We start from the raw sequence: 17,467 nt of genomic DNA, 5'->3' as shown, positions 1-17,467 counted from the left end.
ATTGAAATATTAACAATCTAAACAAGTCAAGTTTTTAATTAATAGAGAGTAAAATTTTCTACATTAGACCAATTCTTCATCAAGCTTTGGAAAATAAAAAGCAGAAAGCCTTCAAAGGAGGCAGGTGTAATTTCCTAAGAAAGAAACAAGTAACTTCTAAAAACAATAATAATTTTTCTCATTCCATACATTCCACTTATTCTTTGAAATCTGAGCACATTGAACATACTTATTTATAATATTTACAATAAATTTTTCTCAAAAAACAGAATAAAATAAATAAAAAATCAATTATCCCACCAACTTAGCAAACCTAATCCAGGTTCATTGATACTTCCCTAAAAAATAATAATAGCACTGACACTGAATTAATAAAGAATTAAACTTACAGTTAACATGTATGGTATTTTATTTTCAGAATTTTCTTGTCCTTCCTGTATTATATTTGGACCGGTGGGGCATGTTTCGTTGAATACCTCAGCTGTAACCCTAAATCTTATAGTTTCTCCAGCATCCATGAAAAGATCATGTTTACTACCATCTGCTGTGTTATACTCCCAAACCCATGCTTGTTCAGTTTCATTAAATTTTGAAGGATGCTGCAATGCTGTCGGAGGAATTATAATGTCTTCAAAAAAACCTAAAGTTACATGTACTCCTTCTTGACTACAACTCCTTATTTTTCCGATTAAAACTTCTTCTATGAAAGGTCTGAATACTATAAAGCGAAAATTAACTCTTGTATGGGAGGCTCCATCACCAGGAAATATAAAAGACTCTTTAAGGTTTATTATATCATAAAGGGCAATACACAGTCCAACATTAAGTACAACCTAAAAATAAAATTCTGATCCAACAATATATTAATACAAATTTACCCACTTTATTAGCAAGCTTTTTATTCAATTCACTAGCTATAGCATCATTTAATTTTAAATTAAACAGCTCCGGTGGAATTCTAGTAACATTTTTCATTTCTGCTAAGATAAACATTTTTTATAATAACAAATAATTTCAATTATGTGGCTGTTATCAACATTAAGTAAATTCATCAACGTCTATACGTAAAACCGTGAAATTCAGTTAACATACTAACAAATTATGATTGGTTAGTAAATTCTTCTTTTTAGGTTTTTATTAAAAACAATCTATCTAGCGATATGGTTCCAGTCAATAGTTGCGCTCGGTAGTGTTATTCGCGGTACATAGCGGGCAATGGAGAACAAATTCGTGGTATTATACTCGGTCATTTCTTACGTATTCGGTATAAGACAATTTATTTTATATATACAAAAACAAAACACAATACATAAGTACAAACTGTCAAATAAAATTGCTAATTGATAAACTTTGGAATGTCAAACAAAACGTCAAAAGTTAAAACAAAACCAAGAGTTCTCTTTCATGATTCAGAGCAAAGAGATCGTAATCAGAGAGCTCAAAAATATATATAACCGAACACGAACCGAGCAGTGGCATCGAAATAAAGTAGACTGCCGAACAGTCAGAGTCCTCAGATGTACATTGGCGAACGCAGTACATACCACAACAATAAAGAATTACTTAAAAAAGAAGAATTAGGTTACACATTTTTATTAAATGTATAAACAGTGTTTGTTTTAATAAACTCAATTGTCGATATATGTCATAAAAATGGAGATAGATTTAGAAATATCAGATGAAGAATACGTAATCCAAAGGGCGAAGGAATCGTTCAAGAATAATCCTAGTATAGCAAAGGGATGGATGCTAACAGCAAAAATAATGTACCCTAATAACTTTGGGGTACAATTTGAAGCTTATCAGATAGAAAAGAATGCCGGTAATGTTAAGGAAGCTGCAAAATGTTTTAGCGATTTGACTATAAAATTCCAACAACAACCAGAACTTTGGAAAGAAATCGAGAAACTTACGGCTGCCTTAAGAGCTGAATCTGACAATAACGATCCTGAAAAACAATTTTTATGTGAAATGTTTAGACATATATCTTCAGATGTGCAACACAAGCTTTTACTATTCACAGCTGATCATTGTGAAGATACAATGGAACATTGTCGTTTACTTTTACTCCTTTTACAAAGGTTTCCAACAGCTATTTCTAGCAATGCACCAAGACTAGTGGATACTCTTATTAGCGCCGAAAAACATAGTGTTGATGGTCATTTTCCTGTAAATCCTTACAGGAAACTCTTAGTTTGTGATTTATTACCGCTCCTAGCCAATGAAAAAGTCAAAGTAGATTTGTCTTCCAAATTATTGCAAAAATTGTTGCATAAAGCAATTGAATTCTATTTTTGTTACTTAGGTTTGAGTACAAACGCTATTCAAGATACTGAAACGAAAATCGAAAACCCTTGGACTAATCTATTTAGCGTTATTGAATTTATTGGTACTCAGCTCAACTGGGAACCATATCTTATAAACTTTTCAACAAACTGGACAAAAGAAGGTTATTGGCAGAAGATCCTAACTTTTTGTCAAACAAAATCAAAAACTCACCCTCTGGAAGATAAACAACTGTTATTTTGTTTGACCATATTTTTTGTTTACTGCCTGTTTGAATATAACAGCAGCTTAACACCGGAATCTAGTCCTGGACAAATTCCTACTTCGTATATCATGGTAGAAGCATTTTCAGATTCAAGTTTACCAAATTTAGTAACAGAAACCAAAAGTAAGAAACGTAAAAGTGATTCTGATATGACTCACTACTCAACTCCGACAGTAACTGTTGAAAAACCACAACTCAAAAGCATACAAAGTAATTTCATGGTCTGCATGAATTGTTGGGATTTACTCAGCTCCTCGGATAATTTAAAAAGGGAGTTTATTAAATTAAACGCCCATTTAAATGTCGATACTTTGTTGTCCGAATTCGTTATAGATTATGCATTGTATAAAGGATTATATGATGAGGCATTAATTTTTTTACACAAAATAACTGACAATAGTATATTGCTTCAAAAATATATTCGAATTACAGGTATACTATATAGTAGAAAAAACTACAGTGCTTGTTTAGAACCAATAACTTTAGCACTGCCTCTGCTACCTTCGAATATAGGAAGTTTGAGTAATAATTTGATTACAGGGGGCAGTCAAAAACATTTACATTACTTACCCGTTACAAGAATGAGTGTACTGCAGTATTTAATTAAGGTGTTATTGAGGTGTATTAAAGAAAACTTGCCCAAACATAATTACCCCGATTCAAGTATAGGACATATATTTACACTGGCACAATTAGACTGGCCTCAAGAGGAAGACTTTATACCCCCTTTGTTAGAACAAATTCAGCAACGCAGATCATTCCAATACCATTTATTTCAAAGTTATATCATTAACGTTGATATATTAGAAGAATTAACGTATTTGTGGACGAGTCAAGGTGGTCAGATTCAGCTAGATATTCTGCCTCATTTAGGACAAAGAAGAATAGGTACGAGGGGGGCAGATAAAGGAGTTAAAGAAGAAATAAAACAAGCGATCCGTAGACAAATTTCTAGAAGTAACGAGAAGTTAGATGAATTGTTAATTAGTTTTATATTGAATGAAAGAGCGCAAATTCTACAGAGTTTAATGTAACATGATATGTTTGTAAATAAAATTCAATGTTGACAATTTTTTTTATTTGTTTTTAGAAGAAATAGAAAGTGAAAAAGCTACAATGAAAATACTTTTCAGAAACAGTTTTTAGATAATATTAAAATTTTCTTTTGAACAAGCCTTGGAATTTAAAAAGAACGGATACATGATTTTCCAGAAAATAGGAAGCGATAATCATAAGCTAGAGTGAAAATATAGCTTTTCAGGGACAATTTTTAGATAATTAAGAGTTAAATTTTCAATCAGAATTTCATGGTTTTCGAGATAACTATAAGTCAAAGTGGAAATGAAACTTTTTAAGGGACATTTTTCCGATAATTAAAAGTGAAATGTTCCATATTAGACCTATTTTTGACCAATCTATATAAATTAAAGAGAAAGGAGGCTTCAAAAAAGATAATCATGGTCTTTATAAGAAACAATAGGCAATAATTATAAGCCAATTTGTGAAAATACAACATTGCGATAGTTTTTAAACAATTAAGCTTGCTTGTAGTGGTGATTTTATTGTGAAGAAAAAGACATTTCTACGTGAAAATTTGTTTTTCGTTTAGATACAGGAAAAAATTTACTCTGCATGGGTGGAATTAGAGTTAGATTAGTCGGATCAATGATTGTTTTGGCAAAAGTAAATATTGGTCATACACACCTGTTTTACACTGTCAATCAACCACTTGAACGGTATCTATCATCTGGAGTTTTCTGTCCCGATTGGTTTGGGCACATTGGTAATTGTCCAAACGAATTAAAAACGTGGAAACAAATTTATTGTTAATATATCAACTAATACATTGCGATAAATCAATTTTTATCACCGAAATCTGCATTAAAAGCTATAAACATCCATCTTCTTTCTATATTAGCGCCTATACCGAACAATTCTTGTTTAAACACCGTAGGAAACCTACTCAACAGAGATTCAATTTCAGCTGGTCGGAGATTAGATTCGATTTTACTAACGTACGACCAAATGTAATCCAAACCGGCTCCGAAGGGATGAACGTTCAAAAAAGTTGAGATTATTCCAATTAATTTAGCATCGCTTTCCGTTAAATTTTGCACACTTTCACTGGGGCTTTCACCTACACTAATTGAATCACATTGTTCGTTATCACTACCATCGATTATAACTATTTCTTTATCGGTGAGTTGTTTTCCTCTTTCGATCCGAAGTTTCAACTGGAGATCTTTTACTTTTGCTTCTTCTTCGTTTTGTCTCTTCTTCGTATCTATCAGTTGTTGTTGCATACCGTGTAAAGTTTGTTGAAGCATTTTAAATTGTTTTTCTTTTTCTTCCATATCTTTTTTATAATCAGTTTTTAGTACCTCTACCTGAAACGATTACACCTTTTAGTAAATAATTGAACATTATAAACTGGACCATGCAGCTAAAACTGATTATTAAACGAGGCGGTTTAAAATATCAGTGGAGAAAACAAAATTAATTGGTGTGTGATAAAATTACTTCCATAATATAGAAAGAAGTAGAAAAAACAGAAAAACAAGAATTAAATTTGGAAATTTTGCTGATAAGTATTTCATATTGTTACGAACTGGAGCCGGTCCTTTGGATAAAGCGGAATTCTAAAATTCGGCGAAGGTGCCGCCTTTGATGAAATACCCGGAATTTGTTTGAGGTCTATTCATTTTTTTGTTTCTTTATTTTTTAGAATTTTTGAGATCTTTTTCGGGATATATATATAAAGAGTTTGTGTAGCGCAGTTTACTTCAGTTTATAATAAATAGTCATAGTGAACAGAACGGATTAGCAAACTAATTGAATAGTTTAAATAAATTAGTCGAGTTAAAGGGATAAGTGATTTATATAAATTAGTTAAGTGTAGTATAAAAAAGTCCGTACAGTTTTTATGCAAAAAATCAATATTTAACAAGTTATCGTCAATATAATGCAAAATTGACTTAGTTCCTACATGACGTAGAAATATTCAAAGCAGCTAGTTTTAAACGTTAAAGTTTAAGCTTCAAAACACGGGGAATATGAAATTTTGATATAAAATGGTCTTAAAACTCCGAAATTTCACCGCAGAAGATTAATCGAATGTTTTATAGTCGAATGAATAGAAATTTGAGCCAAATTAGTCAATAATAATAATATCTTAGGGCAACAAAAAGCCTCGAAATCTTTCAATTTTTGATAGAACCTTTGTACATCACCGGATCTATTCTACAAAGTTACCGCTCTAATTATGAACTTTTATTTCACTATGATACAAATCTGCACGCATTAAAACACGATTTCGAGAAAACTAAACTCTCAACAGGTCTGCCTAGTCTCCGGACCTGAACCGCATTGAACTTTAATAAGGTTTAATTCGTAAATGTAACGTCAGATGTCACAAAATCAACAAAGAAGCTAAAAAGTTGCGCGCTTGGAAATAGTATAAAATTCAATATTTCAATATTTTATCTTTACATTTACCTCATTTTTATACGCTTCGATTTGACATTTCAAACTGTCGTTTTCGTCTTTGTACGATCTTTCTTCGATGGTTAAATCAGTCTTTTGTTTCTTTTTCGACGGTTCTTCGTCATCGGACACGTCCATTTCGTCGTCGTCTTTTTCTTTGGGAATTTCTTCTAATTGAATATTTTTTATTTCCTGCAAATATTTGGATCGAATTACGGTGGTGTATTGACGGAGACGTATTGTAACAACTACTCTTATTTTTTTTTTTAAACACGCTGATTACAAAGGTGTTTAAATTTATTATCGTCGGGTTTCCTTAAAACTGTTGAAGTTGATTGGTTTTCGAATCTACAAAAATTCTCGAGATCCTCGTAAGTTTCTAGCGATATAAATCATTTAAGACACACCCTGTAAACGGATAAATACATTCCTTACCTAATATTCAAACTTCTTTCTTAATATTTTACGGAATTTACATATGCAATCTCTATGTATCAAAATTTAGCGGAAAGTGGTCTCGGGAATGTAATATCACTGACTGACACACAGATGGCGGAGCTATAGTCAAATCCATATGACGTTTATGAAGTACCAACTTTCAAAAGACTATGCGCGAAATTTCATGACATTTCGATTAGTCAGAAAAAAGTGACAGCCATTTAAGTGAAGCTACTTTTGTTATTTCCAAAACAATGGATTCTAAACGAACGAAGCAGTGTTTGATCATGTTTGTACGTAATAAATCAAGATTTTTGAGTCGATATGTGATAATGGATGAAACATGGATCCATCACTCCACTTCGGAATAAAAACGATCATCATCCGAATGGACTGCAGTCGGCGAACCACGTCAAAAGCGTCCAAAGGTACAACAGTCAGCTGGGAAGGTTATGGCTTCAGTATTTTGAGATGCGCATTGAATATTGTTCATCGACTATTTCCAAAAGAGAAAGACGATCAATAGCGAATACTACATAGAGTTGTTGGATCTTTTAAATGCAAAAATCAAAGAAAAAACATCCTCATATATCGAAGTTTTATCAAAACACGCACCGATTCACAAATCGATGACAACGATGGTTAAATTGAACGAATCACTTCCTCATCCACCGTATACTCCAGATCTGACCCCCCAGTGACTACTGGCTATTCTCTGATCTCAAAAAAATACTCGCCAGTAAGAAATTCAGCTAAAAAGAAGAAGCAATTGCTGAAACTGAAGTTGGAATGAATGTATTGCTCTCGAAGGATTACACATTACAGTATTCGCAATTCCCCTACCTCAGGATTTAATCAAAAGTCTAATGAACCAAAAAACTGCGGACAAATTTTCGAACAAGTGACTGTAAACCGGGGAGGTACTGGGGACAGTTTCATCCGATTTAGGGAGGAAATTGTATTGTGTATTTTTCAATTGAGATCCTTTCGGGGGTGTTCGAGATAAGATCCTGCGGAATGAAGAAGACTCATTTCCATATCAATGATATAGAACTTTTACAGTTTTAATAACCCCATGAAATATAAATTAACTTTGATTAAAAATCCTATAATCACCTGTTGAGAAAAAATTGAATATATATAGTTGAATACATAAAGGATATGAATCCTGTTTTTTTTTTCTAAATATTATGCAGATCGTTGGCGTCATCTTTAGGCTGACTGACTGTTTATGTCGACTTACCTTTCCTTACCTTTTTATATTTAATATTTTTATATCTTTAAACGCTTAGTATAGTGAACTAATTTTATAGTAAATAGTGAAAATGTTGTTAATCGAGAATTAGACTAAAAAAAAACTAAATCTAAGTCATGCAAAAAAAACCTTGGACTATCAAATGTAAACAAACGGTTCATAACAAAAAATGTCGTTTTCCTTTTCCTAAAAACGAAATTTCATTTGAAATAGTTTTCATAAAATAATTGTAGGTTATGTTTGGAAAATAAATAACAGTGATTTTATACAGGCAAATAAGAATAAAAAACAGTCGACATTTTGTGTGGCGATTTAAGATCTAACAGTTACATGTACTGTTCATACTTTGATCAAAAAAGTAGGAAAACATCTAAAAGGACTAACATCACAACGATCTCGCGCAATTATGCACCATTCCATTCCATTGGTCGAAAAAGAGGCAAAACATCTAAAAGGACTAACGTCAAAACGAAATTGGACAATTATGTACCATTCTACATATCTTTAATCGAAAAAAATGGCAAAATATCTAAAAGGTCAAGACGATCTCGCGCAATTATGCACCATTCTATATTCCATTGGTCGAGAAAGAGGCAAAACATCTAAAAGGACTAACGTCAAAACGAAATTGGGCATTTATGTACCATTCTACATTCCTTTAGCCGAGAAGGAGGCAAAATATCTAAAAGGAAGAGACGATTTTGCGAAATTATGCACCATTCTATATTCCATTGGTCGAGAAAGAGGCAAAACATCTAAAAGGACTAACGTCAAAAGGACCTTGCGCAATTATGCACCATTCTGCATTCCTTTGACCGAGAAAGAGGCAAAACATTTAAAAGGACTAGCGTCAAAAGGACCTTGCGCAATTATGCATTATTCTACATTCCTTTAGCCGAGAAGGAGGCAAAATATCTAAAAGGAAGAGACGATTTTGCGCAATTATACACCAATTTATGATCTTTTAGCCGTTTAGATCGTTTTGACGTTAATCCTTTAAGTTGTTTTACCTCTTTCTCGTCCAATGGAACGCAGAATGGTTGCATAATTGCGCAATGTCGTTTGGACGTTAATCCTTTTAGATGTTTTGCCTCTTTCTCGCCCAATGGAATGCAGAATGGTTGCATAATTGCGCAAGGTCGTTTGGACGTTAATCCTTTTAGATGTTTTGCCTCTTTCTCGCCCAATGGAATGCAGAATGGTTGCATAATTGCGCAATGTCGTTTTGACGTTAATCCTTTAAGTTGTTTTGCCTCTTTCTCGCCCAATGGAATGCAGAATGGTTGCATAATTGCGCAATGTCGTTTTGACGTTAATCCTTTTAGATGTTTTGCCTCTTTCTCGCCCAATGGAATGCAGAATGGTTGCATAATTGAGCAATGTCGTTTTGAAGTTAATCCTTTTAGATGTTTCGCCTCTTTCTCGGCCAATGGAATGACGATTGGTGCATAATTGCGCAAGGTCCACTTAACGTTAGTCTTTTAGATGTTTTGTCACTTTCTCAGCCAAAGTTTTACTCCAAGAAATTATATGGTCTAAGGGAATCGCGTTAAATTAAGAAAAACCGTCACGATGTGCACGTCACAAGTTTTCGTATGAAAATATCGATAAACTAAAAGACTGTGAAACAAGTTTTTCTACGGGTGCTATAAAAATTTTTCACTTGTCTTATTTCTTCAATACGTTTAAAACCGAGAATTTTCCACGCAATGGGAAATGACCGCCATTATAGTGTTGATGGTGCAATGTTGATGATTAGCGCGTAGTATCTACTCAAGCGCTGCTCCAAACCATCCAGCAAGGCAAAATATTTGAAGAAATAGGTACAGGATGATTACGAACGTTCTGTCTTAGAACCTGGTTCAATAAAAACCACCCCCAAACTTCTTTCGCATTGCTGCCGACAAATATAAAGATTGGAATGATGATTTCCAATATTCGTCACGGATAGGCACCACAAAAAGAATTAAATGTTTATAATTAGAAATGGCTTTTTGTTTTTTAAAGTATTTTTCATTAAGATCAAGGTACCTCCAAAACAAAATGTGATTAGAACTCATCAACCGCTTCTTCAGGTATTCCTCGGGAATAAGAAGAAACCATTGCGTGTGAAACAAAAACTGTACGGCGGACGACCCTTAAATTCGACGTTTTCACTATCCATAAACGTTTTTGTTTGAACTGATGTGTGAGAGCTCGCATTGTCGTGGTGGAAAATGTTTCGTTTTCTGCGATCGGTTTCAAACACTTCTTGCAAATAAATGTTGGAGTACCATTCGGAATTGATCATTCTACGTTGCCTTGATGGAAAGGTAGCGACTTGTCCAGTTATTCCGACCATTGGTTTCGAAGTGTTTCGTTGGATTCGGTTCGTCTTGAAAGACCCATGCAGCAGATTGTTTCGCCGACTGTGATGACTTTTTGATGCAATCTTGAATGTACAAGAGTAGAATTAATGTCCAAGTGTGTTTCAATCTCACGGTATGTCAGCATCGACGTTTTCTGGCCGATTTTGGACGACCTAATGTCAAACTTTATGATGTCAATGTCAAATTTCATATGTTCACATCGGTGTTGCCATATCTCGAAAATTAAGTAGCAACGGTAATTTTATGGGCCATAGAATACAAAAAAAATTGCTAAAAGTTTCCAGTTGTTGTATAAACATGAATTTTTTAACTATATTCTTATTTGCCCTTAAAAAACGTATCTTATACTAATTTTTAATAAAATAACAAACGTTTGTAGTTATTACAAAACTTTTTTTCTATTTCAATCGAAATTGCAATACTAACAAATCCAAAAAACTTTTAGGAAAACGAAAATTTTACATTTCCTTTGCAATTTTCATCAAAAATAACAGGTCTCTTAATAAAGGAGCCATGAAAAACCTAGTGCCAATTTTAATAAGTATATCGATAAGGCAACCATCGATTGCCACGTTATTTTTTAACTCTACATTTGAATTTAATCGGCGGTATTACAAAGTTAAGGCCCGTTTCACAAAAGACCGATAAACGGTCGCAACAGATCGTCATATTTTCACATGTTAGCTGTGTGCTGTAGGAGCTGTACGTTTTTCCCTTATTCAGTCAAGCACCCCCAAAATAAAACCTTACTTTAAAATTCACAAGAGCTCAAAAAAGTGAACCAGAAACTGAAAGTACTAATTTCCGAAATCAAGAACCTCGATAAATGGATTTTACGACTTTGAAAACGCTAAATTAACGTGTTTTATTGTGAGGTACCGTTAAAAATTGTAATAAAGGCTAAGATTTTGACAATAACACGGAAAAGAAAACTGACAGTAATAATAATAATAAAATGAATACGTAGTTATGGGTTTTCTTAAAATTCATGTCGATTAACCTCTCAATTTGCCCCTTACACAAAAATTCATTGTTGCCAGTTGCAGATTTTATTACAAAAAAGAATAAAAGTGAAGGGAGACTTATTGTAAACGTTTATAAAAGTACCTAAAGTTGTTCTAACCTCACTTCGATTTCCTATTATTTGGTTATAATCATTTTATTTATATTCACACTCGTGTTTGTATTTAAATGAAAAGTTCCATTGAATCCTTCATTAAATTAAGAAGCTGGTAGGAAAAGTGGAAAAATAAGGTGCCGAAATAAAACTTCAATACAACTAAGAAACAGATATTTTCATTAATCAAACTCCTACTTAAAATTGGCGACGTTTATCTTAACAGACCTGAATGATTAGTGTTAGTGAAATTATTAGGACACAAAAAAAATTAAAAGAAAAAGAAAACTGACATTGACCGTCCAAGGTGGTACCTACCAATGACTGCTTTTTCCAAGTCTCTATGTTCTTTCTCTGAGCCTTGGTGAAATGGTCCCATACTTTCTTGTGACACGCCGCTGAGAACAATCTCTCAATTTGACCGACTAATAGCACACGCAAAGATTTTTATTAACACCTTCAATAAATACCATCATTGATAATACCAACTGTTTCACTATATTGTGCAACGCCCCTATCACTAAATATTCCAATCACCTAACCTAGACTAGAAATTTTTGAAATGGAAAGTCAATTCTAAACATTTTTGTAAGGGCAAATGTTAATTGAAATACGAAATTTTTATAAAGTTATGGCTAAAACTTTTTGTAATACCCTGGTAACATCCCATTTCAACATAGGATCACCCACCTTTTTAAGGTAAATTTTGGTTATACTTTCAAGTAATTCGAGTTTTTAATATCTACGAATGATGGTTAACGTATTAAATATTTTTTATTTGACACGTAAACGATGATACAATGTTCCTCTTTTTATTTTATTAAAGACGATGTTTTCGACCACAAAACATACCCAATAAGAATGCATGTAAATTTCGGCCACACAAATTAAAAATAAAAATGTTTCATTACTGTCAATGTCAATATATATAAACATTTGTTTCAATTTCCTAAACGCTTTCCAGATAAGAAGAATTATGTAAAATTCAATGCTCAACATTATATTATCACTTGTGTGAAAATTATTTTCTGGAAAGTGATTTTACAAATTTCAATAAAAAACATTTGAAGTATGAAGCTATCCCATCTATTCCTATCTTTCATCTGCCTTCATTTATGAAGATCACAGTTATGCCAAACTTTATGAATGTACCTATAGAAGATAGAATATATATCAATTTCATCGGAATACAATTGTCAAAATATCAAAATTGAAAAACAATTTGAAGAATAACATAGAAGCTTAGCAGGGAGGAATTGGGTTGGAGCCCAAAGATCCTACTGAGGATGTACAGGATAATTATGGGACCAATAATCACATATGGGGCAGTGATTTGGACTACTAGAACTAGTCTGAATGCCACGAGGAACAATCTCTCAAAGGTACAAAGACTGCCTTGCTTATGTACAAACAGGGCCATGAAATCATACCCAACAGCTACACTAGAAGTGATTCTAAATCTCCCGCTTTTCCACATAGTACCGGAAGATGGGGCAGAGAAAATATCACTCAGAATGTTCAGAGACAGAATCACCAAAGAAAAAACCGTCTCATAATAATGACCAAACTTGGGACGTCCAATTAAGTAAAATCACTCTAATTTGTATTAGTTTCTAAATAATAAATAAAAGAAAAAACTAATTTGAATTAGAAGAAGCGTAAAATCAAGACGCTTTAGTAACATTAACATATAAAAACGTCTAAGAAATCAAAGAAATTTGTATTAAACAGACAGGCAGATTATTGACTATTATCCTTTTTTACATTATTTTAAATTGATTCTACTTAGTTTGATATGATTTTTTGTTGCACCCTATATATTGTTTTATTTAATGTACTACTTACTTTTTAACAGAAAATATAATGGTGCTGAAATTGACTTTACATTTTAACATTTCTAGTAACTTTGAATATAGAACAAAAATATTTATTTTATATAGTGTAACACTTGATATTAATATGAACTACATTCCTAAATTTCCAAAAAGTTAACCTTGCACCGTTTCCTCATAATTTTTTTAAGAAAATTTGCCTTTAACATAACTTTCAAATCATTTCTTTCGACATTAATTGCAAAAGTAATGAATATTGAAAGGACACTAGATACGTTATTCTTCTTTTTCTTATAACCCGGTCTTCATCTATACTACTACACAGTCTTCTGGACTCTAAATGCTTAAGAACCTTCAATTGATTATAAAGGCACCGGACGATATGAGAGATTGAAGTTAATAAATTTTATGAAAAGATCAAATTTTTAAATAAAAAGTTAAAAATATTTACATCTGTAAAATCCTTACAAAATTCCTAAAATATTTACAAATTATGTAAAACATTTAATTTTTTGTTTAACTGAGTAATCATATAGGCAAAGATCAAGTTACGAAAAGAAGAATAATCTCCACTCAAATAACCTATCTAGTCTCTTTTAGACATTTTTAACTACCACAATGTGAAACTTAGAAAAAAGTACATTTTGTATAAATTGACCAAATAACAGTTTGAGTACAGGAAATTCAGAATCATTAGAATCCTCAAAAAGAAATTATTTAAAAGTGTCGGGGGCGGCAAATAATAAAGCAGTTTTCACAACCGAAATTCGCTTGGTTACTTAAATAAGTATACCTACAAACCTAAATGTATTAACCCAAAAATTAAATGCTCCTTACTCACCTTCTAACAACATTTTTTGTTTATCGCCATCCAGAATCGGAAACACGTAGATATATTAGAACTTTATAGTTTTTTTAAAAAAGAAAAGGATTTCCTTAACACATTAACTGCCAACTACGAAATAACCTTATAATTTCTTCCCCCAACACATTTTTGTCCGAAACAATTCGTAAAACTTAATAATTTTTACTCGGTAATAACTTTGTATTGTAAGTGTTTTAATGTGATTAAATCAAATTTTTAAAATTGCCTTGGCAGTCAACGTGTTGAAAGTAGTATTAATAACTCGAGGTACCATATGAAGATTGAAAGAACAAAATACCAATTCATAACCAGCCGTATACTACAGAAATAAGTGGATACTTGAACTCTACAAATTGGAAAAGAAATTAGATAAGAAAAAAGCACCAGAGGCAGACAGTGCACCTTTAGCCGACACTTTCTGGTTTGATCCTTCAAATTAGGAAAATTATTGTTGATAGATAAATTAAAAATAAGATCCCCTCCATATATTTATCCCATTAAACAACAGACTTTTCGCCATTTGTGTTGATGCCAGGTATATCGGGATATTTCTGTGAATTCTAATAAGATTTTGCTAAAGTAATTACATTTGAATATAGAGGTTTAAAACTCAAATGAAATTCAAAAAACCATTCAACTGTAGCTTGAAATCAAAGTTTTTTTTTTAAATAACAGATGTCTCGAACTTGGGTACGTAATTTTTGATTCAATCATGTCATGTCAACTATAAGTACAATAAAGAATATGTTGTGTTACAAAGTGGACAGTGGAGTTATGAATGATAATACTAAAATAAAATCAGGTTGCGTTTCTTACACTTGCATATGAATTATCAAAAGTGTTATTTAATTTTTGAAAATGCTGCAGATATAAACAAAAAGCAAATTCATGGCTCATATACAAATTAATCTATCATAGATACCAAAAACGTTTACCATATTGGAGAGTTATACAAAACTTGCCAATTTTTTTTCTTAAGCATCATTTCATATAATTCTACAACACATTTTAAATAATTGTAGGTATACTTATTTAAAACCAGTTTTTGAGAAAGAAACATACTTACACAACAGAAACAGACGAACCCTAATGTTTTTTTTCGGAATTTCTCCAACATTGTCTGTAAGTTTTTCTTTTCTGAACTCAAAGATGTTTTTACTAATTTTTATTGCAAAGCTAAGGAGTATTCCAATTTAAACCTGACTAATTGCCAGATGCACTATGAGAAACATAAATCAATTTTATGTACCCCTCTACTTCATATGATGGAAATGTCATCAAAGAAAAGTATAAGTTTGTAAAAACACAAACTTTGGGATTCTAGAAACTTGTTTTATGATAATGGTTGACATATGAAATAAATTTTCACTTAAGAGGGGGCTTTCGAGTACAAAAGACACAGATATTTAAGAGTCTTTCATTAACAATCACTTCCAAACATGTGTTATCTATTTGATATAAACAAAAGGCCTGCATGTGGATGGATCCTAGATTTCGTTGATGTAACAATGAGAGATCTGCACAAAATAACTATTAAAAGTTGTATAGGAGATATTTATTAACAATAACATAAAACAGAGAAGAAATACAAAATTGTCTCTTCTAAATTGAAAATGTTACAGATAATGTTGGAGAAATCTGAACACCTCCAGAATAATCAAACTGAAAATAATACGTTAAATTAAATACTTACATTGCAACAGTATACCCTGCATTCTCCCCTTCAATATTTCTTTGGCTTTCCTCAATTCCTCTTCATATTGACTTTTTTCATTAAGTAATCTTCTCACATGGGAATTTGTCGACTGAATCATGGAATAAAAATTATTAGAGTTCCTCTTATTACAATCCCCCCTTTCCAGCCAGGTTATTACAGTCTAAAAAATAAAAATAGTTCACCTTACATTAAATTACAACTAAACTACCACTAAAATGTTATATTAGGTAAAAAGAAGTCACTACTTTGATATGTTTTTTAACTTTTCAGTTCTTAGACCTTTTGATATATTTTTGTGATTTGATTTTAGGTCTCTTTTGATAGAAAATCAATTCGAAGTAAAAGAAATAAATTTGATGTTTCATCTTGTTTCAGCCCTTATCAAAATATATGTTATATTTTGATAAAGACATAGAGAGGTCAAAATGTTTTTTCCTGTTATTTTGAACTGATTTTCTGTCAAAATAGACCTAAAATCAAAATAAATAATCAAGAAAAACATTGATATTTAGTTAAATTTGAAATGTACATATTTCAAATGAAAATATTAAATGAATAACCCAATTTAGCTTCAAAGTAAGTAAATTCACCTGTACAGCTTTGGTAAATGTCTCATCTTGTTTGATTTTTTCAGCAATAGCTGCAGCTTCACGATCAGTATAATGAACAACGGGGGGAGGAGAAGGAGGTCTTAATCTTTCTTCTTCCATCCTTTCTCTATGTCGCTGCTCTCTCTGCAATTGTCTCTGCCTACATTCCCATTCATATTGATCATCTCTTGCCTTTGACCGCAATACAAAATGTATAAGTACAAATATAAAATCATTAAAACAAACTTACCTGTGCATAATCAACATGAAGTCTACCTGTATTACATGCATCAGTATTAGAGCCTATTCTAACTCTATACCCCGATAGAAAAATAGCAGCATCAACTGATGCTTCATAGACAAATCTCAAATGACAAAAATTCTTCTTGCTTAAACGCAATGTTGTAATTTCCCCACATCTTTCGAATATTTCCATTATAATTTCTTCAGTCATATTTTCAGGTAGGCCTCCTACAAATACAGTGCGGCATCCAGGAGGCCTATCCCTGATAGAAGGTAATGGAGCATTTGGATTAGGAGGAAACAGAGTACACGATTTACAATGAATTATTTCTTTTGCCGGGTTAATCATCATAGCAGTATCGGGGGGAATTATATTGTGATCGGTGGCCAGCATTGGAGGTATCATACCGTAATTATTCATTTGCATCATATTAGGGTCAACCAACATATTCATCCCTACCATGGGAAACCCCATGCCTAACGATTTCATAATAAACATCGGGAGAGAATAAAATAATAATACTTACCCATAACTCCTCCCCACATATTAGGTGCCCCAACACCCGGGCCATTAGAAATAGGTACTACATCTTGAGAAACATTAGAATCTGAATCTAATGATTTGTCTGTATCTCTTCTATCTCTTGCATTACGACTACTAGTTCGGGATCTTTTATCTGAAGGGCTTTGGCTTGATTCATCGTGATCTTCGATTGGTCTTGATTTATTTTTTTGAAACTCTAATGCAACGTCATTGATAACTGTATTAAACATTTTATAAAATTTTTAACTAATAGATAATAAGGAACATTAATTCATTTCTACTATAATACGGCATTAATTAAATATATTTATATTAAAACATTGATTGCGGATAGGCCAAACACTGACAAATGAAAGATGACAGAAGTAAATGATATTTTGGCGAATAAATCAAAATCGCTAGAATTTTTTTAAACTATGACGTCATTATAATTTTCTTGGTAATATTTTTTAACAAATAATGT

The 17,467-nt window shown here is 32.2% G+C and overlaps 3 protein-coding genes across 3 annotated transcripts; 1 reads left to right on the top strand and 2 right to left on the bottom strand.

The window, feature by feature from the left end:
* Positions 1–154: 154 nt before the first annotated feature.
* Positions 155–1,123, bottom strand: LOC130448408 (DNA-directed RNA polymerase III subunit RPC8). The gene is made up of 3 exons (XM_056785780.1): positions 883–1,123; positions 390–833; positions 155–338 (listed from the first exon to the last, which is right to left on the bottom strand). Exons 1-3 carry the CDS (start codon positions 991–993, stop codon positions 288–290), a joined length of 606 nt encoding a protein of 201 aa, XP_056641758.1. The 5' UTR covers positions 994–1,123; the 3' UTR covers positions 155–287.
* Positions 1,124–1,548: 425 nt separating this feature from the next.
* Positions 1,549–3,618, top strand: LOC130448405 (integrator complex subunit 10). The gene has a single exon (XM_056785777.1). The coding sequence runs from the start codon at positions 1,654–1,656 to the stop codon at positions 3,583–3,585; it is 1,932 nt and encodes a 643-aa protein (XP_056641755.1). The 5' UTR covers positions 1,549–1,653; the 3' UTR covers positions 3,586–3,618.
* A 738-nt stretch (positions 3,619–4,356) lies between these two features.
* On the bottom strand, positions 4,357–17,362 carry LOC130448403 (ecto-NOX disulfide-thiol exchanger 2). Its single transcript, XM_056785774.1, has 7 exons — positions 16,988–17,362; positions 16,468–16,937; positions 16,218–16,409; positions 15,604–15,787; positions 11,532–11,638; positions 6,047–6,226; positions 4,357–4,938 (listed from the first exon to the last, which is right to left on the bottom strand). Exons 1-7 carry the CDS (start codon positions 17,232–17,234, stop codon positions 4,408–4,410), a joined length of 1,911 nt encoding a protein of 636 aa, XP_056641752.1. The 5' UTR covers positions 17,235–17,362; the 3' UTR covers positions 4,357–4,407.
* Between the last annotated feature and the right edge of the window lie 105 nt (positions 17,363–17,467).

This window comes from Diorhabda sublineata, chromosome 8 (genome assembly GCF_026230105.1).
Source record: "Diorhabda sublineata isolate icDioSubl1.1 chromosome 8, icDioSubl1.1, whole genome shotgun sequence".
Taxonomy (NCBI): domain Eukaryota; kingdom Metazoa; phylum Arthropoda; class Insecta; order Coleoptera; family Chrysomelidae; genus Diorhabda; species Diorhabda sublineata.
The sequence above is the reverse complement of the archived record's forward strand: the minus strand, read 5'-3'. Positions and strand labels throughout refer to the sequence as shown.